The sequence below is a fragment of the Sarcophilus harrisii genome, chromosome 2, assembly GCF_902635505.1.
Source record: "Sarcophilus harrisii chromosome 2, mSarHar1.11, whole genome shotgun sequence".
NCBI lineage: Eukaryota > Metazoa > Chordata > Mammalia > Dasyuromorphia > Dasyuridae > Sarcophilus > Sarcophilus harrisii.
Window position 1 is genome coordinate 331,450,982 of NC_045427.1, and position 27,224 is coordinate 331,478,205.

At 32.7% G+C, this 27,224-nt stretch overlaps 1 protein-coding gene across 15 annotated transcripts in view; it reads right to left on the reverse strand.

Annotated features, from left to right (window-relative positions):
* RALGAPA1 (Ral GTPase activating protein catalytic subunit alpha 1) overlaps positions 1 to 27,224 on the reverse strand; it is a 289,451-nt gene that overhangs the window by 18,622 nt on the left and 243,605 nt on the right. For 14 of the 15 annotated variants that reach the window (XM_031952869.1, XM_031952861.1, XM_031952860.1 and 11 more), the window contains one exon: positions 26,910 to 27,037. In XM_031952869.1, coding sequence (XP_031808729.1) covers positions 26,910 to 27,037 — 128 coding nt within the window. Of the gene's footprint in view, positions 1 to 26,894; positions 27,038 to 27,224 lie in introns of all 15 variants that reach the window. The other variant, XM_031952863.1, reaches the window with a different exon arrangement.

Sequence of the window (27,224 nt, forward strand, 5' to 3'; positions counted from 1 at the left end):
TTCTTACTATGTATTCTATTTTATGCATTTAACAACTTTACTCTGAGGAGTCTGCAGATTTCATTAGACTGCCAAAGGTGTCCCTGACATAAAAAAATGATTTAAAAACTCCTGCTCTACAACTGGATGACCTCAAAGGCCATCTAGTCCAATTCCTTCCTTTTACAAATGAGGAAACTGAGGCTAGGGGAAGTTATACGATAAGGACCAGAAAGGGGTTTTTAAAGCAGTTTTTTTTTGCACTATACTTTTGATTGCAATATGTTGCCTCACATTTAGAAGAGAATGAGGAATATTTATTTTTTATTAATTGCATTAATAAAACTTTTGCTTCCAAATGTTTTTCAAAATGGATGCAACAACCACAGTATTACTATAGCTTTTTCTACTATCTCTCTCCAATTTCCTCAAATAGTTTTTTCATTTGAAAAGAGAAAACATGACTATTATCATGTTATTTATGTTGATAGTTATAATCTATTTTAATATAATAATTAATTGTAATTATACGAATAATTATGTTAATTATAATCAACCAATTTTAAAATTCTTTTTAATCTTTGACTTAACTACCACTTCCTCACGTGGTAAAAATTAGGACTATCAAACAAAACAAATCAAGATTTTGGTCATGTCTACTACTTTTCTATGACAAGGGAGAAGGCATTTTTCCCTAATCAGTCCTCTGAAGTCACAATTGGATAATACGTTGATCAGAGTTCTTAAGTCTTTCAGTGATTCTTTCCTTTATATTATTATATATATTCTTATACTCTAATTATGAAATTCTGTAATACCATTCTTCAAATAGGCATGATTTGAGCTTAATGATTCATAAAATGAATCCTGATAATAGTTCTATGATATACAAGATATTATTCTTTCTAGTGCATATAAACACATATTTATTGATCAAATGAGATATGCATATAAAGGAAACAATTTTTGGCATTAAATTGTTTTATAGTAAGATTAGCATATGATAGCTTAAAAAACAATATTTTTACATTTCAGACTCTGTCTAATCTCTGAATGCCCGGCTAATAAGCCAATTTCCATGTTCTAATGTTATTTTCATTTTGATTTTTGATTTGCAAAATAAAAGAATTAGAATAAGTACAGATACAGATATGGGCATATTCAGTTCTCAATGTTTCATGGGAAAATGGTAACTAGACACTTAAGTTGATTCAAAAATAGCTAAAATATTAATATTATATGGTAGTTTAGATAAAATACCTTATCCCCAGAGTAAAAGGTTCTTAAGATGATTTTTTGCTTAAGTGAATATTTTACACTTGGTTTTTTTTTTTAAACAAAGCCTTAAAGTCTTTATAAGAATGATGTAATGGCAGTATTATTCAAGAAGCTTCAGAAAAACAAAGAAAAGTAATAATTATACATTTATACATAAAGTATTCCAAAAGTTTCAGTACAGCAAAGCTTAAAAGTGTGAGAGTGTGTGTTAGATCTACTGTATTACCATTACTGCAGGTAAGTATATTTCTTTGAAATACAGACTCATTAGATACCAGATGGATTAAAGGGTACTTCAGATTTACAGGATTAAAATAACTACGTTACTTAATAAGAAACTAGGAAGAAGAAATGATTTTTTCCAGAAGCTAATTTCTCATCAAGACCTAGAAAGAGAAGTATGTTTTCTCATGTGATAGTCATACAATTCACTAAACAAAGAAAGACACGATTCTTCTCTGTCATTAATACTGTATGCTTTACATACTACTGCTGCTGCTGCTGCTGCTGCTGCTGCTATTACAGGACTGATCACTGGATAAATGATTCATCATTTTAACATCCCCAGTTATGAAGTTCTTCAGAATTTGACAATATCTGTACTGTTTCAGAGAAGACAAAGATGGACTTGAATCTATCCCTTTAACCATATTGCTAAGTCTATATTGTTTACACTGCCATCTCAATTATGAGAGAGGCAGAACAACTGGTATTTTAAGTCCCATGGATTGCCAGATGACTCTAAATCCTGAACAGGTGCTAAGGCAGTTGAATATAACTCCATTAATGCACAAAGTTTGACTCAACTGATTATAAAATACTTAATTATTAAATGAAAATTTTAAACAAATAGGTAATTATTATCTTTTCTACTAAAATTAATGTTTAAAAAGATTTACCTTAATATTTATAATCTAAAATTATGCCTAAAGATTTTGAAAAACTTTGCTGCTTTTATGAATAATTCCTGAAAAATTAAAATAACTGAAATTATAAAATATATGCATGAGTTTTCATAAGGGATGTAAAGAAATAATACAGAAGAATACAGATAATTTGGATTTCAACTAGTTTGTGGTGAAATTAAATCCCTACTCTCATCTGACAATATCTACTTTAAAAACTATTCCTGAAATTCCTGAAATTGCATTGTTGAAGTGACAGAAGAGAATTGAATTATGTTCTTTTCTAAACATTAACAGCAAAATTTTTCTTTAAAGATAAAACACTTTATGTAATAAAAAAATATAATATTGTATTCCTTCTTTTAGTAACAATTTCAAAGACCTAAAGCTGAAGAAACTTTGGGATTTAATATTAAAATTCAAAATCCTGTTAAAAGACTACAAAAAGGAAAAATAAATATTACATTATATAATTACTTAAGACTATCACTAATCTAACTTTGCACTAATTTGATTAAGATTGTTTTAATACTATAATTATCAGGAAACCAAAAAAAAGGTGATTTTATTAAGAAGAGTAAGCAGGAACAAAGTACAGCAAACTGTCATTTAAGACAGTTTCATAGTATCTAAAATAAGCAGCACACTGCCTTAAACTAATGCACTATATGCCTCCAGGGAATGATAGACAGAGATTGGCCTTTAACATCAAAATCTATCCATTAATCTTGACTCAAATATAATCTACTATTCTGTAAGAAGAGGAAAAATGGTCATTTAATGAATTACTATTTCTGAAATATATATATCTGAGGCACATTTACTAAATCATTTAAAAGGAGATGTAATACCAGTGACTTTAATAAAATCAAAGATTATTAAATATTTTGCTTCTCCCCACAATTTGGAATAGATTAGAAAGTTTCCTTTAAATACCCTTCCCTACTTCTTTATTATGACACAAAGTAATCAACTATTTAGTCCAATTTAAAAATCCTCTACAGTAGATTGCCTAGGGATATAAAATAATTCACCATATATATATATATATATATATAAAAATACAGCCCTGGTTTCTCAGTAAGAGAAAGACCAATACTCAACCAACTCAGTTTTAACTGCTTGCGGATTAAATTGGCCAAGAGGAAAACAAAAGTCAAGTAGCAGTGTTTATACAAACATTATGGATATGTTTTGCTTTAGGAATGGGGGGGGGGGAGGAACTTTGCAAGATAGCTAAGAAACAAAATTCAAGATGTGAAGCAATCATCAGAATCACTGTGATGTAGTGTTAAATCCATTGTTTAATATTTATGAGATGTTAATGGTTTTATCTTTCAGATATTAATAATTTCTTATGCTCAAAAAATAACTTATTTTCCATATTTAAATATAGTTTTTTGGTGAAATTTTCATTTTTCAAGACTAAAGGAAACACGGCTCTAGAATATATCTATATCTATATATGCTCTAAATTAGAATCTCTATCCTCTTTGAACTTCATACACAAGAATAAAATACTAGCACAAAAGTTCTACAAGTGGTTGTTTAATTACACTAGATTGCTTCTATTTTTAATAGATACAATTTAAATGAAAGTTAAAACTCTTCTTAAATAAAGAAATGAAAACACATCAGTTTCAACATTTTTGCCCCCTTTTCTATTCTGAGCAGCAATTAGTAAAGCAACCTCATCTTTCTTCTTCCCCAGTGCTCTCAAGCTGTTCAGAGCAGTTTGTAACACTACAATGGCACTATTGTGAATGCTGTTTGGGCTTCCTTCCCACAGAGAGTTAAATGGGTAGTTCCTGCTGCCCATGATCAGTGTCCAGTGAAATAATGCTCAAGAACCATGTTTTGTCAACTTCATGCCAAAGAAGTAAAGCCAGGAAACCCAAGCTTTCATATCATACCAGACCATATGTCAATCCTGATGGCACAAAAAATGGCTTATCATTAAGAATCAGGATTCATCATGTCCCCTGTGAAATTTCACTTCACATACTTTATGTGAAATGCAAGGCTTCCCTGAAAACTGAACCTTTTTCACAATTGGCATGAACAGATGGATGGTAACATCAGTTTGGCAAGCAGAAGTTAGGATTCTAATAGTGTTTAAGAAAAGAGAGAAGCTTTTGGGAAGAAGTGAGAATATTTATGTCCTATAGCTTAATTCTATTTCCATTGTTCAGCTATTAAAAATTTAATATAAAAAACCTCAATGTTTAGTAATGAGAAAAGAAAAAAAAATCACCTTTGGTGATTTTTTAGGCTCACAATTTTTAAGCAGAATGTTGTTAGCAACTTAATTTATTTTACTTTCTATGTATTTATTTCATTTTCGTAAATCTAAAGCAGTCCCCAAATAGCACCTTCAGATTCTAGTTTTGTTCCATTATTTTCTCACCAAAAAACCCAAAGTAAATTGCAAAAGGGATGTTTTATTGTCTTAATGTACACATTAATTTATGCACGCTGGAAAGTAACAAATAATATGCACATACATTTCAGATCCATTTTTTACTTATAAATAAAAGGGCAGTAATGTATGGGTTTTGATTTAAATGCTTTATCATAACAGATAAACTATTTTATCAATTCTGGAATTCTTTATCATCCTGCTGGTTCATTGTGATATATACAATCCAACTGTTTAGACTGACACATATCAAACTGGATTTGATTGAAGAACACAAGTTCCTTTGGTGCCACTGCTTTTTATTTTCATTGGTATTCTTTAATAAGGAATCATGTCTATCAATATTTCAAAGAGGATGGTTAGTTCCATTTCCTGGCTTCCCTGGATTTTTCCCAATAAAATTGCACCTTCTTCAAGAAACTTTTTCTGCAATTATCTACAATTTATCTTGTAGTCCCTGTTCTCAAGAAATTAATAGCCTAACAGGTACAAACAAGATATATAAGGTGGATATATACTGGAGGTGATCTCAGAGAGAAGATATTAAGAAAGAGTAGGAAGGACTTCTTGCAAAAGGTGAGATGTGAAGAGAACCAGAGAAGCCAAGAGGTAGAAATGAGAAGAACACTCCAGCCATGGGGTGTCTGGTGCTGAGAGATAAGAGTATTGTGTTTGAGGAATTGCAAGGAAATGCAATTTAGATTATACAGTATATGGAACAAAGTAGTTTAAGATTGGAAAGGGAACAGATTATACAGTATTTTGAATACCAAGGAGAGAACTGTGCATTTACTTGATCTTGGAGTTAATAGGGAAATACTGGAATTTATTGAATAGGGAGCTGACCTGTATTTTAGATAGCTAAGTTGAGGATAAGACTAGGAGAGACTTGAGGAAAGGACTCAAGAAACAGGCTACTGCAACGGTCCAATGAGATGTATGAGAATGTTTGAGGATAGAAGGGGGGAATATATGAGACTTGACATAATTTGACCACTGATTGAATAAGAGAGGGAGGTGTCTAAGATGACACAAGTAGACTATAAGCTCTTTGAAAGCAAGCACTGTCTTTTGCCCTTTTTTTTTATATTCTTAGAACTTATCACAGCTGATATTCATGTGATGATGATCCAAGTTACATAACTTCTCAGTGTTCCAGCAATTAAAACAATTTAAAGAGAAATTCGTCTGCACTGACAGAGGATGTTCCCTTTACTAATGCCTCCTCAAAAACTTTTTTTTTTTTTTACAACCTTTGTTTTTTTTTAAAGGGAATAAATTTTTAAAAATAACTTGAGGTGGCAGAGGAAGAAAGCCTTTTTTTTTTTAAACTTCCAGTCAGTTTCCCATTTGGTTGAGTAAAAAGACTCTGTGAATGGAGAAGTATAGAAGCTAGTACTCTCCACTAAGGAAGAGAAAAGGAATCCCTGGTTTATTTGTTTGTTTTGTTGTAAAGAAATATCAGTAGCATTCTAAATTGGATCTCTGAATATATTCCAGATGGAGAAAAAATTTGGAATGTAATCCTTTTCTTGATTTGGGAATTACTTGTACTTGTAGTAAATTTGTAATATTTACATAAAACATATGCCTTTTCTTTTAAAAGGAAATGGCAGTAATATTGACAAACCTTTCAATTCTGTGTTCTAAATCTGTGTTCTAAATAATGACAAAATGCATTAATGATACCAGTTTTGTTTCATTCAGTTTGGTGTGCATATTGTTATATATCTGGCCAGTAAAATCAATCAACATGATCTACTTTTGCCTATTTTCCAGAACTGTGCTAAGTACTGAACACATGACAAAAACCAAATAGTTATTTGCCTTCAAAAAGTTTACATTCTGGAGAGACATGTACATAAATATCTAAATACAAAATGAATACAAAGTAACATTTATGGGGGGGAAAAGCTAGCAATTGGAGGATTAAGAAAGGTATCTTGTAGGTGTTACCTGAGTAGTTTCAAAGGAAACATAGAATTTGAAGTGGTAGAGATGATGTGAGAGTACATTGTAAATATGGGAGGAAATGACAATGTAAAGGGGTGGAGACAGAAGATGGACTGCTTTGAATGAGGAACACTAAGGAGGCTGAGTATTATTTAAAAAAGAATAATTTTAATAAGGTTGAGAGAGCCTTTAAAATTCAGATAGAAGAGTTTTAAATTGATCCTAGTAGTGATAGATAGCCATTGGATTTTACTTAATATGGGGGAGAGAGAACTCTTAGAAAATCACTTTGATTTGCAGGGATGACTAATTTTAATTGGTTAGTTTAAGAACTTACCATTGTGTTCTGGTAATTTGTCTGCTAAATTAAAAAAACAAACAAATTAAATTCAGGTCTTTAAGAATAAGCATCAAGTCTAAAAGTAATTTAAACGAAAATTAATATTAGCCTTTAGTAGAAAAACCACAATTTTAGACTTGGGGCACAAACACTTAATTCCATAAGCCTTAGTATATTACCCTGTATATGTAAAATTTTATATATTTTTAGAGGAATTGTACATGTTTAACCCATATTGAATTGCTTGTTGTCCACGGGAAGGAGAAAAATTTGGAACACAAGATTTTGCAAAGGTGAATGTGGAAAATTATCTTTGCATGTATTTGGAAAAATAAAAAGATATTAAAAATAAAACTGGAAAATTTAAATATTTTTAAAAAAGGGCAAATTGTAACTAGCAAAAACAATTCAAGAAATACTTAAAATGGCATTTATAGTGGGTTTAGATCTATATCTAACCTGTAAATTATTTCATCAATCACAATGGGCATATCTTACATAATAAAAACAAAATTCTAAGTAGTATTTTAGGTTTATTAGCAATTTCTAGAGGCTAAAATCAAATGCATTTAAAATGATGATTTGAAATCTTTCATTGTAAAAAAAAATTCTTTCAACAGATAACTAGTAAATTATTTTTTAAATCAAGTCTGCATTACTTTCTAGATATAATCCTTACTTAGACCACTGCTTCTTCTTGTTTTCCAGGGTTGCATTTCAACTCAAATTGCATGATCAACCCAATAAATTGGGATCAAGAAACATAAAGCACTATAAAATACTTACTCTGACAAAATCAGAAATTTCAAGAAAATACATTTCAAATACAAATGAGGCCAGACAAGACAAATGAAGAGGAGATATCAAAACTTGAAAGAGTCGTCAATACTGACAGATTACTGTAATTTTGGCTGTCAGGACGATCGATGTGAGCTGTACATGCTGATCAATACCATCCCCATTCAGTGAACAACATAAGATATAGTTACAGAAACTGTTCCTAAGGTAAAATTCAAACTGCACTTAATGAACATAACACAATTTATACTTTGGAATTTTAGCTGACATTTTTTTTGGGGGGGGGAGGGGAGATCATTTTTAGTTGGGCATAAAAGAATTGACCCAATAGTATACATTTTTAATTAAAATTTTTACATAGTTCTTTTTAAAAATAATTTTGTTCCAAGTATTAGTTGCTGTAATTTTTTAAAAGGTAGCACTGTATTCATTTCTAGTGTACTTTGTGGCAAAACTGCTACTATGTTTTATATATTTGCTTTAAACTATGTGGCTCGTTACTAATAGAACTTTTCTGATCATTTTATTAACTTTGTAAACTTAATAATCTGATTTAATAAATTGTGTTTATTGTTTTTATAGTAAAGGGTTTGATATTAAACATTTATCTTAAACAACTATCTGATTTATGACTATAGTATTTTTTAAATAGCTGAAATATTAAGACATCCAAGTTCACAAAAAAATCAGTTCTTTAATTTTAATTAATCAAAGGAATAAAGTTAGGTAAAGAGGAGATAAAACGAAATAATCTGGTATTTGGTTGGGATCCTTAATCTAATATTAACCATAGTTTTGTATTTTATGATCTGGATATAAGAAATTATAGATTTAAAATTGCAGGTAACTTCAAAAGCCCATTTTGTATATCACCTGCATTTTATAGGCACGGCAATTGAAGCCTACCCCAGAGGTTATGTAACTTGGCCAAGAGGTCATAAGGATACTAAGAGTCAGAATTGGGATTTGAACCCAGGTCCTCTGTCTCTAAAGCCAATGCTTTTTCTATTTTACCACACTCTTATGGTATCTGACTTCTTTGTTATTCTATTTATAATTTAACAATACAATTATTTTTGAAAGAATCAGCTGTTTGTTTGATGTTCTTTTACTATTATTATAAGGCTGAAGGAAGAATTTCTTCCTTTTCATCATTTTTGCACATATTCAGATTATATTTGTGTAGGGGCTATAAAGAATATAGTTTAAATAGCCTAACCTCTTGGAAGCTTAATCTAAGAAACATGTAAACATCTTTCAGAAAGATGAGTGTAACTGAAAACATTAGGAAATGTGATTTTTTTTTGAAGATGGTTTATTACATATATTTTATTACATTTTCTTTTTAAATAACAGTAGTAAGTATACTGTCTACAAACAATTTTGAGATCTTTGACCAACAACTCAAGTGAATATACTACTGGAAGAATTAAATGATATCTGTGTAGACAGATATAATATATCTCTAGCATAGATCACATAAATAATCTAAACAAATATTAAAGATCATAATAGTAAAAAATGAGTAGATCATATAGTTATCTATAGTTAGGCAATATATTCTTAATCAAACAAGGAAGAAAAGTAACTACAAAAGATAGGATAACTTTGATCATATGAAACTGAAAAGCTTCTACAAACTAATATGTATCAAGTTTTTTTTTGGTAATTTAATAATTTCATGTAACACATGTAAAAACAAATTTAATATTTTCAAATTTTGAGTTCCAAATTCTCTCTCTCCCCTCATTGAAAAGGCAAGCAATTTGACATAGATTATACATATGTAGACATGCATAAGTCATGCTGTGAAAGAAAACACACACACACACACACACAAATTTTAAAAAGAAAAAAATATCTTTGATCTGCATTCAGGCCCAACCAGTTCTTTTTCTGGAAACGAACAGCACCTTTCATCATAAATCTTAGAGTTGTCTTGGAACATGGTATTGCTGAGAACAATTGTTTACAGCAGATCATCATACAATATGGCTGTTACTGTGAACAATGTTCTCCTGGTTCTGGTCATTTCATTTAGCATCAGTTGATATAAGTCTTTTCAGGTTTTTCAGAGAACATCCTAATTGTCATTTCTTAAAGAAAGTATTCTATCAAAATAGTATTCAACTTTTTTAGCCACTCCCCAACTAATTGTTTGCCACCATTAAAAGAAATGCTAAACATATTTGTGAGTCCATAGGTCCTTTTTCTTTTTGTTATTATTATTTTTTTTAATCTCTCTGGGATACAGATCTAGTAGTGGTATTTGCTTGGTCAAAGGGTATGCATAATTTTATAATCCTCTGGGCATAGAACCAAATTGCTCTTATACAACTTCACCAACAGTAGAAATTAGCATTTTAATTTTCCCACTAACACTTGTCATTTTCCTTTTCTATTATATCAGCCAATCTGACAGGTATGTGGTGGTAACTCAGAGTTGTTTTAATTTGCCTTTATCTAATCAGTAGTGATTTAGAGCATTTTCCCCTCATATGGCTTGGATTACTTTGACTGAAAACTTTGTTTTATATCCTTTGACAATCTGTCAATTCAATAATGGTTCATTTCTATAAATTTGATTCTATATGTTTTAGAAATGAAGTCTTTAGAAGAGAAACTTGCTGTAAATTTTTACATTATTGTGGGAAACCATGTATTTTCTATGTATATATTTTCCTTCATTCTATTTCCCCCTCTCCTTTAACCTACCCATTCTCAAAAATGCTTTAACTCCATTCTATTTCCCTCTCTCCTTTAACCTATTCTCAAAAATGTTTTAACTTTTATCTGCTCCAGAATGCCCTTTCTTGTTTCAGATTACCTGACCCCCTCCTTCCAATCTTTTCACTTATTCCATTCCCTTCCTACTTTCTTATATGGGAAAATAGATTTCTGCACCCAAATGAGTGTGTTATTCCCTCTTTGTATCAGTTTTGATGAGTAAAGTTTGTGTGCTCCCCTCCTCCCTTTCCCCATTTTCTCCTCCATTGTAAAATCTCTTTAGGGCCTCTTTTATGTCAATTTCCCCATTCTACTTCTCCCTTTCCTTTTCTCCCAGTGAAATTTTCTTTCTCATCCTTTAATTTTATTATTTTTAGATAATCATACAACTCATACCTGTGCTTTCTTACTCCAACTGCCTTAATGAGAAAGTTTTTAGGATTTACAAATACAATTATGCCATGTAGGAATGTAAACAGTTTGATTTTTTTCAATTATTTAATGAATCTCTTATTATTTCTCTTTCCTATTTACCTTTTTATGCTTGAGTCATATATTTGAAAATCAATTTCTTACTTAGCTCTGTTTTTTTTTTTAAATCAGGAATGCTTAAAAATTCTCTTATTTCAATGAATGATTTTTATCTTCTTAAGAATTATGCTTGATTTTGCTGAATATGTCTTGGTGAACCTTGGCTGTACTCCTACCTCTTCTGTTCTGCATATTCCCCCTTTTCAAGCTCTCTGATCCCTTGATGTAGAAATGACTAAATCTTGTGTTATCCTGGCTGTGGCTCGCTCTGGAATTTGGTTATAATATTATGGAAGTTTTCATCTGGTGATCTTTCAAGAAGTTGATTGGTAGATTCTTTCAATTTCTATTTTATCCTCTAGTTGTAGAATATCAGGGCAATTTTTGTTAATAATTTTTTGAAAGATGACATCTGGACTCTTGATCATGGCTTTCGGTTAGTCCAATAATTCTAAAATTATCTTTTCTGGATCTATTTTCCAGGTCAGTTGTTTTCCACTGGGATATCATACATTTTCTTCTTTTTTTTTTTTCATTGTTTTGATTTTGTTTGTTTTTTGATGTCTCAAAGTTATTAGCTTCTACTTGCCAATTTCAAGGAATTATTTTCTTCATTGAACTCTTGTATTTCCTTTTCCATTTGGCCAGTTATGCATTTTGAGGCATTCTTCCCTTCACTGGATTTTTGTACCCTTTTTTTTTTTTTTTTAACCCATTTGGCCTATTATGTTTTTAAAGGTGTTATTTTCTTCAGTAATTTTTTTTTTTTGGTGCCTCCTTTACCAAGCTGTTGACTTTTTCAAGATTTTCTTACAACATTCTCACTTATTTTCCCGTTTTTTCCTCTATATCTCTTACTTGATTTAAAAAAAATTTTTTTGAGCTTTTTCATGTCCTGCAGTCAATTCATATTTTTCTGAGGTTTGGATGGAGGAGTTTTGACAATTTTGTTGTATTCCTTTGAGTTTGGTTTTTCATCTTTTCTGTTACTATATATTTAAGATTTTCTCTGATGCTCTTTGCTCAATTGCCAGCCTATTTCTTGACTTTCAACTCTTGCTAAGGTGGGATTCTGCTTCTGGAGTGGAGCTCTCTCTACTCTCTCCACATTGCTCTCATTGTGCCATGCTTCAATGTTTTTTGTGCAGCTGTTTTCATAGATAAATCTGGGAACCTGTAAGTTTTGGTTATTCCAAGATGGTTTGATCTCAAGAAAGGCGTGTTTATCACTCTCTTGTTCTGTGCACTGGTATATGAATGATCACAAATCCTCTTTTCTGCCTTGGAATTTTGAATGGTTTGCCAATGATCCTCCTCACCCTGGGATTGAGACTCAATACCTTAACCCAGCTTTCAATGTAAGCAATGCAAAAGAGTCCTACACATGATGCCAGCAAAAGGACTCCTGTAAATCTTCTTTCGTTCAACCCATCCTCCCTTTATCATCTATAAGCTGAGAGGTCTGGAAACCACCACTGCAGACACTGATGCAACCTTCCCCTTCTCTCAGTTTGCTGGTCATAGCCCGAGTGCCACTAATCACCTTGGTCCAACAGAATTTTCCTGCCCACCTTCTAAATTTGTCTTGGACATTGTCTTGTTTCACTCCATCTTTTTGTGGGTTTTGCCACTACAGAATTTGTTTAGACTAATTATTTAAAAGTTTTTGGAAGGGTCTGAGGAAGAGTTCTGGTGAGCTCCTGCCTTTACTCTTCCATCTTGGCTCCTCCTTTATATTACATTTTTTTATGAAGGACTCGGTATCTAACATATATGAACAATTAACATATAACATACACACATACAAACATATATGTATGTGTGTATATATACATATACATATATACACACAAATACACACACACACACACACACAACTATTCCCTAAAATATGACAGGTCAAATGATATAAACAAACAGTTCTCAAAAGGAAAATTGCAAAGTATCAATAACCATATGAAAGAAATCCAAATTACCACTAATAAGAGAAATGCAAATCAAAACAATTCTTGGGTTTCATCTTACCATGTTATAAAGTGACAAAAATGACAAAAGTGTCAAATGTTGAAAGGACTGTGGGGACCTAGTTAGTACATTGTTGGTAGAGCTGTAAATCAGTATAATCATTTTGAAAAGCAATAAAGAATTATACAAATAAAGGTCCTAATTTTCCATGTCCTCTGATCTGTAGATAACATTAATAGGCTTATATCCCAAGGAGGTCACCAATAGCAAAGAATTAGAAATAAAGTACATAGAAAAAAAGGCTCAACAAATAGCAACACTTAAATGTAATGAAATATTACTATACTATAAAAAATGATCAATGTGATGAATACAGAAAGGCATAAAAAAGATCTATATGAACTGATGAAAAGTGAAGTAAGCAGAGCCAAGAAAATATACACAATGACTATAATGATATAAACAAGATTCACATACATTCCTCTTATCCCCCAAATGAATGTTCTAAAATTATAAAAGGGAGGGGGGGAAGCTAAGATGGTAGATTAAGACAAAAACTTGTCCAAACTCTACCTCAAACTGCTCTTAATTCCTTTAAATAATGTATAAACAAATTTTGGAGATGGAGAACATTTTGCAGCCAAAGGCAACTTAGAAGCTCAGCAGGAAAAAAATCTATGACACTAGGGTAGGAATCCAGCATGAAGTTCTGGTGCAAACCTGGTCTGGCCCCAGCTCTTGCCTACACCCCAGAGTCAGCTAGGCAGGATCTCTGAATCAGCAGTTGTTCTGGAGGGTTCTAGACCTCTCAGCCCAGGGACATCAGGAATGACTCAGAAGGTCAATGGAGAGGGTCTGGTCTGTGACAAGAAGGTAGAAGTTTGGCGGGCAGTTCCCAAGAAGGTAGAAGTTTGGTGTGCAGTTCCAGTGCAGCCCCAGTCAATGGAGCCTCATCTTTGGCCAGCACACTAAACTTACAGCTACAGTGGAGTAGGGACACACCTAATAACTCTAGGGCATAAAAGAGTACTTATGGTCAAATTCCTAGAAGGATATCTGAAAACAAAACCCCTGCACAAAACCTCTGAAGCTTGGGACAATGCACTCTCAAATTTGGAAACTAAGTAATAGGCTAGAAAAATGAGCAGAAAACAAAAAAACATTTATGACTATTGAAAATTATTATGATGACAAGAAGGATCAAAACCTACATTCAGAAGATGATAACAAAGTCAAAGTTTCTACATCCAAAGCCTCCAAGAAAAATAAGAATTGAGCTCAGGACATAGAAGAGCTAAAAGGGACTTTGAAAATCAAGAAAGAGAGCTAGAGGAAAAATTAGGGAAAGAATTGAGAGGGGTTCTATAATGTCCTTCTGGAGGTCTCTGTTCAGGCACAAAAATGCAATGTCCGGACTAGCTCTTTACCGGATCTCAGGACCAGCCTTGATCTTAGTGGAGAAGTGTAGGAGGCAGGAAAGCCACCCAGGATTATTGTCAGAGGGAATGTCTCTATTTTCAGTCCTCTCAGCCCTTAAATATCTCAGTATGATTATATCATTACAGCACACTAAGTATATGTGAACTAGAGAACCATCATCTCATTAATTACACTGAGTTAACACCTTGCTCTAAGTATCTGTGCTTCAAATATACTTTTCTCATAGTTCCCCAATATCTGTGGTCCTCTATAGAGTCCAAAAGGAAATACAAAAAGCTAATGAAAAGAAGAAAGCTTTCAAAATGCCTTAAAAAGCAAAATCAGCCAATTGGGAAAGGAGGTACAAAAGTTAACTGAGGAAAATAATTCCTTAAGAAATAGAATTGAGCAAATGAAAGCTAATGACTTTTTGGAAAATCACGATAAAATAAAGCAAAACCAAAAAAATGAAAAAATAGAAAATAATATGAAATATCTCATTGGAAAAATAAATGACCTGGAAAATAGATCCAGGATAAATTAAAATTGGTCTACCTGAAAGTCACCATCAAAAAAAAAGAGACTGAACATCATCTTTCAAGAAACTATCAAACAAAACTGTCCTTATATTCTAGAACAGTATAAAATAGAAATTGAAAGAATCCACTGATTATTTCCCAAAAGAAATCCCAAAATAAAAACTCCCAGGAATGTTATAACCAACTTCCAGAACTCCCAGGTCAAGGAGTGTAATATTCTCTTTAAAATATAATCTTCTCTTGTAGTGTTTTCTTGGGGTCTCTGGAGGCAGCCTTCCTTTCTGTTCAGTAATCACCACACAAGTAGCCAGGGATTAAAATCCAAATCCTTTATTGTCTCTTTCCAAGTCTTGTCTCCTTTCCTGTGGCCCAGTTAGGGTTCTTATAGTTCACATCCTTTATTATCTCCTTCATAGGGCTAGGTAGCTTTCTGGAGAGCCTTTCAGTCTGGCCTTGGTTCCGAGAGCTTGAGCTCTCACCTGCCTTCTTTGGCTCTTCAATCTCCCCGACTGAATCCTGGCTGAGACTCCTAGCTTATATATGCTCCTGTAGAACTATAGTAAGTACTAAGTAACTATTGTCTCTATCAATTCGACTGACAGCACCTTGTTTCAAGTTCTGGCCCATAACAACTCCCGCTTTCTTTTGTCTTTAGAACATAGGTGGTCATGACCTCCCTGACTTCTCAAAGAGGTGAGAACCCCCAAAAAGAGGAAATCATGCCTTCCCTGACTGTTCAAAAAAGGGGTGAAAACACCATAAAAGGGGGTGATCCCGCCCTCCCTGACATCTCAGGAAGGGAGAAGAAAACACTAAAGGAAATGGGAAATCAAATCAGATTAGCAGGTTTCTGAAGGGTCTCACTCTTAAAACAGGTATACATAAATCCATCAACATAAGAGGTATTACACATAATTACATAAGCACATAGTAACACAGGCTAGTAGTGATATGATAAATAACATGAATCAACATGAGGATTTATACATGTCCATAAGTTCTAGAAATAGTCCAAAACCAATCTATTGTCTATTACTTCATGTGCCAGGAATCCAATATTTCCTGTAAGTTTTGAAGTCCTGCAAAAGTCTCATCATGTGCTAGAGAATCCAATGATCCCTGCAGATTTTGTTCTTAGGTCTTCTCCTTTGTTTCGAGGTTTCTCTCTTTTTCTGTCTCTCTCCAGATGCTTGTTGGCACCCATCTGATTCCTTCTCCATCTGTAGATATAATTCTCCCATGCAGTTAATCTATCTAGTCCCTTTTATTTACTACTTTCTAGATTTCTCATCACCTGATAATTACATTGGAGCTGCTCATTATATTGGGAGCTGTTTGCACTGGACACTGCCCTTCTATTGGGTTAAAAAACCTGTATTCTCCCCAATTGTAATCCCTTTCTGCTATCTGACTGCTTTTTGCCTGATAGATCATGTAATCCCTTTCTCCCATTTGATGACTTTTTTCCCGACTGATCACATCAGAGTCCCGAACTTCTACAGGTATAACCTAGGCTGCCATCATGCCCCACTTGTCTTTTGTATGATATCTTGGAACTGGGCCCTGCCTCTCATTTTCCTGAGTCAATCTATATTCTGAGGCCCAGTGGAAGCTCTTGTGGCATTTTGGACATAGGGTTTTAGGTCTTCTCTCACCCTATCTTTATGCTTACATTGGGCTCTCAGATGTCCAATTTTTCCACACTGAAAGCATCAACGAATCTCTCTAGAAGTCCATTGCCAAGAGGGACCCTGTCTTCCCATGTTCATCATAGTCTGAGTATAATAAACATTTGTGCCCACTGTGGCACAGCATCTTATGATCGCTTCTAAAGGAGCATCTTTGTGTATTCCCCATATAATTCTTCTGTATACCTTATTAGCATTTTCCTTAGCCAATTGTCTTATCATAATTCTTGTAGCTGCATTTTTCCAATAATTCTTGTGACAGCTGTTTGCAAACGTCCCACAAAATCCATAAAGAGTTCATTGGGACCTTGATCTATTTTTGTGATATCTTGATCTTTCCCTGTGAGCATACCCCAAACTTTTATAGCAGCAGTAGCAATTTGTTCATAAGCTCCTATGGGGTAATTAACCTGTGCTGAATTCTCTGCATACTGACCTTCACCTGTAGTTGGTCAAAAGTGATTTTTACATTAACTCCAGTTTGCTTACTGAATTGGGCTTGAATCCTACATAATTCATGATTATTCCAAAAGTCATAATAAGTTTTGTCCAAGTTCTAAACATGCCCTTGCTATGGATTTCCAATCACTAGGGGTTAAAATTTCATAAGCCAAACTCTCTAGTAACATCTTAACATAAAATGATGTAGCCCCATAAAGAGTGCAACCCTTTTTCAAATCTTTAATTTTGTCCAAATCAAAAGGAGTTTATCTTCTCCTTTGTTGACCTAAAGAGTCAAGCTCTTCAATCACAGGATATGCATTTATTAAATCAGATATATCCTCTCCTTCTTTTTTAGTCTTAACCAGTGCTTTTTCTAATCTTGTCATAGGCTGCTTCATAGGTAGTACTGATTGTGTTACTGGCTCTCCCCCTCCTCCTTCCCCCTCCACCCATGAAGGATTAATTGAGGGAAGTAGGTCAGTGGATGGGGAATGCCCTAATGGCTTCTGCTGTGAAGTACTACACTCAGAATTGTACTTAACTCCATTCTTATCTGATTCTTCATCCTTTTCACCTAGTTTATTTGGATCCTCCCCCTTCTGCTCTTTCTTCTTTTTCCTTATTCTAATACTTACATAATTTTTTAAAGCCAGTTGTATTAAATTATATGTATAAAGTGTATCTTTGGAAATTGAGTCAGGTCCATAATCATTATAGTATTAACATAGTTGCTCTCCTACTAATTTCCACTCCTCTACATCCAATACTTTTTCCATAGAGAACCAAGGAGATGTGTACTGTATAGTTTCTAAAAGTTCAGTGGTCTGCTTCCAAATTATAATTAAACCTTGTCTTTTCATAAGTCTGACAATGTTCTCTACACATTTTCCTTGAATTGGAAAAGAAGGCTGTTTTCTAAACATCTGTCCTATTTTAGCTGAAGTACTACTTTAGCCCTTTAACAGTTTCCTTGTCTATTTTTGTATTCACCCTAATTTCTCGTCAAGAAGACTTTTCCACTGAAATCATGATCATGTCTGTCCCACGTTTGGATGTCAAAATGTAATATTCTCTTTAAAATGTAATCTCTTGTTGGGTTTTCTTGGTGTCTCTGGAGGCAGCCTTTCTTTCAGTTCAGTAATCACCACACGAGTAGCCAGAGGTTAAAGTCCAAATTCTTTATTGTGTCCTTCAAAGTCTTGTCTCCTTCATTTGGGGTTCGGCTAGTTTTTCTGGAAGCCTTCCGGATCTTGGTTTCAGTGGAGAGCCTGCCATCACTTCTGTCTTCCCTAGTTCTGATTCTGGCTGAGTTTGTTCTAGCTTATATCCTCTCTAATCAAAAGTGTGAAATCATACAGAACTATAGTAAGCACTAAGTACATGTATTGAACTGGAGAACTGTTAAGCACTGTACTCAATAACTATTGTCTCTATCAATTACACTGACTTAGCACTTTGTTTCAAGTTCTGGCCCATAACAAAGGAGAAAATATTGCAAGTATCCAAAAAGAAACAATTCAAGTATAGTGGAGCCACACTATACATTAAAGGACCAGAGACTATAATATATATGGAATGTGATATTCCAGAGAGCAATGGATCTAGGATTGTAACCAGAAATCATCTACTCAACAAAACTGAGTATAATTCTTCAGAGGAAAAGGTGGTCATTCAATGAAATAAAGATTTTCAGGAATTTGTGATGAAAAGACCAGAACTGAATGGATAATTTAATTTTCAAAAACAGTTTCAAAAACATTATAAGGAGGTAATCAGAAAAAATGATATCATAAGGGACTTAATAAGGTGTATCTGTTTAAATTCCTACATGGGAGGATAACACTTGTAACTCATCATGTTCTCATTATTATGACAGAAGAAGTATATATAGATAGAGGGCACAGGTTTGGGTTGAATATGAAGGGATAATATCTTTTTTAAAAAAAAGTGATGAAATTAAGGGATAACAGAGGAATGTACTGAACAAAAAGGAAAGGGAGAAATAAAATGATGCAAATTATTTGAGATAAAAAAGAGACCAAAAAAAGCTTTTACAGTGGAGGAAAAGGGAAAGCAGGGGGAAGAGGGTCAGTGAGTGAACTTTACTCTCATCAGAATTGGCTCAAATAGGATATAACATACATAGTCAATAGAGGTATAGAAATCTATCTTACCCTGCAGGAAAACAGAAGGGGAATGGAATATAAGAAAGAGAGGATGGTGATAAAGACAAGGCATATGAGGAGAGAGAGTGGTGAGTAGCAAAATACTTTTGAGGAGGGATAGGATGAAAGGAGAGAGAAAATAAATGAGAGGAAATACAATTAGCAATAGTAATTGTAAAAAAAAAAAAAAAAGATGAAGCAAGTTTCTCTGATGCAATATTATTATTCTCTGGAAAATGATGAGCAGGATACTCCCAGGAGGGAAAAAAAAAACCTAGATGGTCCTCCATGAACAAAGTGAAATATGCTATATACAAAGTAACAGCAATGTTCTCGGATAATCAGCTATAAAAGACTATTATTCTCAGTAAGTACAATTATCCATAACTACTTTGGAGGATTTATGAAAAATTCTATCCATACCCAGAGAAGGAACTGATTGTGTCTGAATACAAATTGAAGCCTTCTGTATTTCTCTCTCTCTCTCATTTTTTATTTTTAATTTAATTTTTCTTGATGGTTTTTATTTTCATTATGGTAGGAGATCTATATTTTCTTTCAGAACTTGGCTTTTATGGAAAAAGAAAATAGAAATAAAAATAGACAGAAAAACTATAATAAGAAATAGACAGCAAAACTATAATAGTGGGAGATCTTAACCTTACTCTCTCAGAACTAGATAAATCAAACCATAAAATAAAGAAAGATGTTAAAGGGGTAAATAAAATACTAGAAAAACTAGATATGATAGATCTTTGAAGAAAATTGAATAGAGACAAAAAGGAGTCCACAAGAATCCTACTTTGTCTGAAAGTCATAGTACCCCAAGTCCTAGAAAGAACAGGAATAATTTTATGGGATGAAGTAAGAAAATGGAAGCAATCGAAAGAGATTAAATTTAGTTAAAGTTGAAACAATGGTCTTATTTTTTCAGATGGGGAATCTGAGTCTAAAAAGCAGTTTATAGTGACAAAGTCTATACTTGGCTTGGATTCTCCAATTCCAGTTTCAGTGCCCATGAAATTATTCTCTCTCATTTATGAATGAAATTTCTTGAGGTGCAAAACAGTTGGGGATTCCAGGCTTTGAGTTTGCAAAGTGAAAGTTCTAAATTCTGCCAAGTATTCTGCCTTTCATCTTTAATCTCTCAATAACCACTAGCTCTTTTCCCACTATTTGTAAACATGTTATCCTTAGCAAACCTGCACTTGACCATTAAATTATACCCATTAATAATCAAATTCCCAAAACACTTCTTGCTTCTATTTCCTCACTTCCCTTGCAATCTTACCTTCTTATTCTAGTAGCCTTAAAAAAAAAACCAAAAAAAACCAAAAAAAAAAACTTTATTTTTTTATTTTTAACAGCTTATTTTCAAAATACATGCAAAGATAGTTTTCATTCACCCTTGAAAAACCTCGTGTTCCAAATTTTTCTCCCTCTCTCCCCCACCCATCTCCTAGATAGCTAGTAATCCAATATATGTTAAACATGTGCAATACTTCTATATATATTTCCACATTTATTATGCTGCATAAGAAAAGTCAGACCAAAAAGGGGAAAAATGAAAAAAAAAAAAGCATGCAAACAACAAGAAAAAAGGTGAAAATATTATGTTATGACATTGTTAATAACTCCCTGTTGCTGATTCACTTTTCTTCTATGTGTTCTGTTAGTTTTCATTTTAATTATCTGAGCTTTCTTTCTTTGTCTATAGTGGGTAGTTCCCTAAGCTGTCCTATTTCTTCCTCTTCCTCCCTCCCTTCCCCTTTCTCCCTTGCTTTCTCTCTCTTCCTCTCTCTTTCTTCCTCTTTCTCCCTCCCTCCTTCTGATTCATGATCCCATTCACTTTAGTGAATTCAATTTTCAATTATAAGTAGATGATTCTCAAATCAATCTCTCTTTCTCTCTCTCTCTGTGTGTATGTATATATATATATATATATATATATATATATATATATATATATATATATATATATATATACACAAATACCCACACACACACCCTCCCCACACAGAGCCATACTCTCTCTAGTAAATTCCAATCCATTACTCACCAAATCTTTGCTGGTTATCCAATAGGTGATTCAAATGAAAACTGTTCAAAACAAAACTCATTAAGCTTCCTTCCTGTTCCTACCTGAAACCTAAAGTTCCTCCCAATTTTCTTTGATTGAAAAACCTTCTGAGGAGTCCAGTTTATTATTTTGAATAACAAACTCCTCTCCTTTTTTTAGCCCAAATAAGTTTGCTATTCAAAATAAAAGATGAGTAGGGATTGGGGTGCAAAGGGATGATTTATGTATTTTGGGGGGAAGAAGAAAAAACAGAATAGAATCAAGGAACTTGAACTTGGCTTAAGGGAGAAGATTAGATCATATCATTGCCAGGCACAAAACAGAAGACATTAAATAAATAAATGATGATGATGATAGGTTTGTTAATTATTTCACAAATATTATCTCATTTTAACGTTGGGAGGTAGATTTTATTATCCCCATTTTGTAGATGAGAAAACTGACCTAAGAGAGGTTTAAGTAACTTAGGGTCAGAGAAAGTATCTAAAGTTGGATTTAAACTCAAATCTTCCTGACTCCAGGTCCAGTGTTTTATCCTCTGTGATACTAAGTTGACAAGAAAAGTTCCATATATATCAAAATATTCATAGCTGCATGTTTATCATTTAATTATATAATGTGATATAAAACAAAAGGTAATTAAAAAGAAATTTCAAGGGGAAAGGAATAGGAAATCCCTTATGTAGAACAACTGCTTAACAGTAAGATGATATATTCACCTATATTTGTCATCAGGCAGGATAGTAACATGGACACATGCAAAAAGAGATGGAAAATTGTTGCTCCCTTAACCATGAATTTAGATTATCTATAGTTAAATCTGTTGTTCTAGAGATCTTTTCTGGTTGGACCATACTATGAACACCAAAATAATTAACTTTCTTTTTTGTAGATTTGGTTAGACTTCCAACAGTTTTCTCTCTAGTGCAGGGAAAAGTATGTAGCAGTAAAAATAGGAGGATTATAGTCTAGTGCAACATTACTGAAATTCATGGTTACTTTCATGGGAAATAAGTCCCCATATGAAAAGCCAGAAATTCTCTGTTGTTGACAAGTTAAAGGGGTGGTTGGTATGACTTAAAAAAAAAAGCAACAAAGATCTTCAAGAATACATTGTTCTGATTTGGTCTTGTTTCTGTTCCATGTTACAGGATCAACTGGATTTCATATAAACACTTTCTTTATTATCCTATTTGCCCACTTAAAGTAAAAGTATAATTCATTAGATTTCCTAGAAAGAAAACACAAAAAAGGTTGACATGGGAAGTAAACAGCTAAGTTCATGACCTTCTAAGAGAAAAAAGTACCTTATTCTACAATGAGGTTGTAGATCATGGAGATATTATGAAATCGCATAATTAGTATTTATTGAGGGTTGAAGGTGGCCTGGAAAAAAAGAACCCAGTATAGGTAGCCTCATTTCTTAGTATCAAGTACCAGTAAAACCAGTACTTTATAAACTTCAAAGTGTGTTATCCACAAACTCAACTGATATTCCCAATATCTCTGAGAGATAATTATCTTCATTATCTCCTTTATCCCTATACTTGAAGAAACTGAACCTGTAGATACAAAACTAGTAAGTGTCTGAGGTTGGATTTGAACCTACAAATTACCAACTCAAACTTCAGTACATTTTTCCTTTATGCAGCACTGTCTTTTGCCATAAGAAATTCTTTATCTTGGAAAAGGAATGTTTACAAAACACAGTTATGTAAGATTATTATCCTCTAATTAACTTACTGATTTCTAATATAATCTGATACACTTCTGTCCTAAGAAGTTAAGATTTTCAATCATTATTTTCTACTACATTGTACCTTTTGATATTTGAAATTCCATTCTTTTAAATAAAATGTTATGAAAAATGTTTGGAAAGTTCTATCTTTTTTGTAAAAAAAAAAAAAACTACTGAAAACTGAAAGATAATCTAAGAGTGATATTTCTGATTAACTGTGAGAAGGCAAGGCAACCCAAATTAGTTTAAATTTACCTTTTCTTGATTTAAAAAAAATACAGAATGGCAATTGGCATGACAAGGCCATTCCTCAATTTTCTAAGGCACATATAAAACATTTCATATTATCTAGAATGCTTTACAAATGGTTGCTACTAATAGTTGCCACACACACACACAAAAAAGATTATTAGATGTATACTTCATACAACATGCTTCTAAAGACATTTCTGTATTGTGGTCATGTTTCCTTAAATTTTGCTGCCAGCTGGGATCTTGGATAGAGTTATAGAGATATTTGGCATAACTGAAATGAAAAGAAATGAAAGAATAAGAAGCAGGCTTTTTTAGTCAGATTCAGGCATGCTGTTTTTCAGGGAAGATAGGATTAGTGAGAGGAACAATGATTGGTCATATTTGAAGTATGAGATTTCCAAATCTCATTCTTGGGTCAAGCACAATCTGGTCCAGCATCTACTATATACCGAGGTGTACCTCTTTGGTGCATTTCGAGTTTGCCTTTTAAATCATCAGTTGTTATTTTGAGCTTTATTGTCAGTCTCTCAGTAAATTCAATAAAGGCTTCTCTGCATTCTTGAATTCACCAGGTATGATTTTTTAAAAACTCTTCTCACAAATTTACCTTCTTTTTGAGAATACTTTTCTTTATGAACATTTAAGATATTTTAGATTCTGAACCCAACAACTTTATTTGCACCTCTCAAGATGGGACTCAGGTTACCAATTCATTCTAAATCTTTTACAGTCTTCAACTTGGGACCATCTCCTGCATTCAGGTCACTTCGTCATTGATGTGTTTATTAATTAATATTATTAATTAATTTAATTCCCTAGAACCCATCTTTTTCATCTTTCGAAATCAGATTTTCAAATGGCTGTCATACTTCTCTGTGCTCATTAGATTTTTCTTATGTTCTGACTATGTTCCTCCCTTCAAATTATACTAGAAATGCTAAGGTTACTTATTGTATAATCAGCAGATTATTGCAAAGTCTCAATTTGATGTTTCACTATTTCTATGGTAGTGACATGGCCATAGTACCTGCTACATCTTGGTTCCTATTCTCACTGTGCTTCTTAAATTTAGGGTATCACTCCTCATCTCATAATCATAATCTTTATTGATATTCATTTTTAAAGTATTTCCAGTCTCTCACTTAAATAAATATTAAGTTTAAAATTAAGAAGATTTTTTCGATGTATTTAGCTGAAATAGCTTTTGTCCTATTAATATAAGATTATAATTGTTCTTGAGGAACCAAAATAACTGAATTATGTATAGGTTCTTTGACCTAGCAAAACCACTATAAAGTTTATTAACTAAAGAGGACAAAGAAAAAGGAGCAGTACCATCAAAAATATTTATAGTAACTGTTTCATGGTGGCGAAGAATTGTTAAATGAAGGGGTACCCACCATTTGGGAATGAATGGCTGAACAAATTACGTAACACATATGTGACAAAATGATATAGTATTGTAAGAAATGATAAAGGGATGGTTTCAGGAAAACTTGTATAAACTGTGAAGACTTGTATAAACTGATGCAAAGTGAAGAAAGTAGAACTAGGAAACAATTTACAAAATAACAATAATACTGTGAAGACAAACAAGTTTGGAAGACTTAGAAATGATTATCAATACCATGTCACAGTTCCAGGAATCTCATGATGAAACATGCTAATAAAGACCTCAATATAGAAAGGTGATTAACTCAGGAGTGTAAACTGAAAAGCATATGTGTTGAGGTGAATTTGTTTTGATTGACTATATATATTTTGTGTTGAGTTTTTAAAAAGCCCCAAATTTAAAGAGAGTAGCAACAGAATCTTGGAACAGTTGGAAAGAATAATTCAGAATCAGCATATAATTAGAAGTATGTTCACTTGAGCATGATAGGCAAAATGATGGCAAAATTGGCATAACTATTTCTTTAAAATAGTATAAACTTTAAAAAAATATTATCTCTTCAGTCCATTAAGATGAATTCAACCATCCTAAAAACGTATTCTTACATATCTAATTTTCACTTTTTAATTATAAAGATTGTTAAGCTAACGTTGCCACCATATTGCCACATTTTTTTCTAGACTGATAGGCAAACAGAAAAGCAGCAATGTGTCCTTTAACTTAAAAGTACATATGTAATCCATATACAACTTTATTATTTATTATGTTTAAGAGGCAAACCATATATGAAATTTTAATGTCTGCATTATTCTTAACTCAATTTGAGTGTAGTTCTTCACTCCTATAAATAAAATATCAAATTGTTATTTACTAGTTCTTCAGCTGAAAGTTTATGGTGCTATTGAGGGTCAAAAAATTGTTTTCTCTTGCTAAATTTGAGGTTTGTATATGAGATGTATGATAGCTTTCTTTATACAGGATAATGAAATCACTTTCCTATTGTATTCTGCTTTCATTCAAATTAAAAGTTAGAAGAATTTTCAAAATGATGTTGATTGTAATATTTTCCAAGGGAGAGAACTGCTTTGAGTATCTAAACATGACCATTCTTAATAAAATATATTCTCCATATAAATTAACGAAATAATTATGAATTTGACCTTAGACTATTGGAATGAAGGTACTTCCCTGCTAATCTCTATGTTCTTTAGAAATTCAGTTCAAGTGCTATTTCCTAAGCAAAATCTTTCCAAATTTCTCCTATTATTAGTGCTCTCTTTCTCATGAAATTACTTCAATTAATTTATATTTAAGAAGCCATTTAACAAAGAAATTACTGGTTAAAGAAAGGTGTTAGGATATAAAGACAAACAAAAATAGTCTCTTGTCCTTAAGTAATTTATGGCAGAAATATAAGTACATAGAAGATATATACAAAGTAAATTTTAAAAGTAACTGGGAATGGGCCAGGGACTGTTAGGTGTAGCACTTGAGCAGAACCTGAAAGGGAGCAAGGGATTCTAAGAGATGATGATGGTAAACATTACTGGTTTACAAAGGCATGGAGGAAGGAATATTGCAGAGAGAACAGAAAGCAGGTCAATTTGCTAGAACATAGAGTGCTTGAAGGGGAATAATTTATAATCTCTTAACTGGTTATTAAAAAACATAATATCATAATAAGCTATGAATCCATGAAAACAAGTGGATGTCCTTGGGCCTCTAAATTGAACACTGGACAGTCAGGAAGATTCTAGTTCAAATCTGGCCTCAGATATTTATTAGCTATGTGACTCTGGACAAGCCACTTAATCCTGTTTGACTTGGTAAAATGAGCTAGAGAAGGAAATGTCAAACCATTCCAGTATCTTTTCAAGAAAATCTCAAATGGGGTCACAAAGAGTTGGACATTCCATGGCCATTCATGGAATGAATGAGCACCACAAAAACAACAAGAACATGTCCCAATAAACTATTATTTTGTAAAATTCAATTTTCGTTTTTAAAAATGTCAAGTTTGCACTGAATTTTTTATGTGTAGTACATTAAGAACATCAAGATTATTTTTAATAGTATGACAATAATGACTACAAAATAGCAAATACACATTTATATACATACTTATGATTGACCAGAACATTCAAGGATATGAACAATGCAATAACTAATTCTTCCTTGCCACTACTCATATTAAGAACAAAAATTCAGTATTGACTAGATTAAATATTTTTAGCAAAATATCCACTTTGGAATATAGTCTAAAGGAAAGTAAACATACCACCAAAAAGGATACAAATTTTGATACAATGGGATCAACGATTTCAATGCACGGCTTGCATTTATAGCTGTTGCTCGAACCATAATGGGAAGGATTTTCCCATTTACAATAGCACCATCAAAGAGTGGACCAAAGAATGGAACCTAAATCACAAATTAGAAAGTTATTTTAGAATTTAATCCATTCACTTAAAATACTAACAAAAAAGGAGATAACTTTTTTCTGGGCCTCAGTTTCCTCATATGTACATGAAGATAATCCTTACAGTTACTTGACTTTACAAGATTACTACGGCCAAAAACTTTGTAAATTTTTAAACACTACATAGAA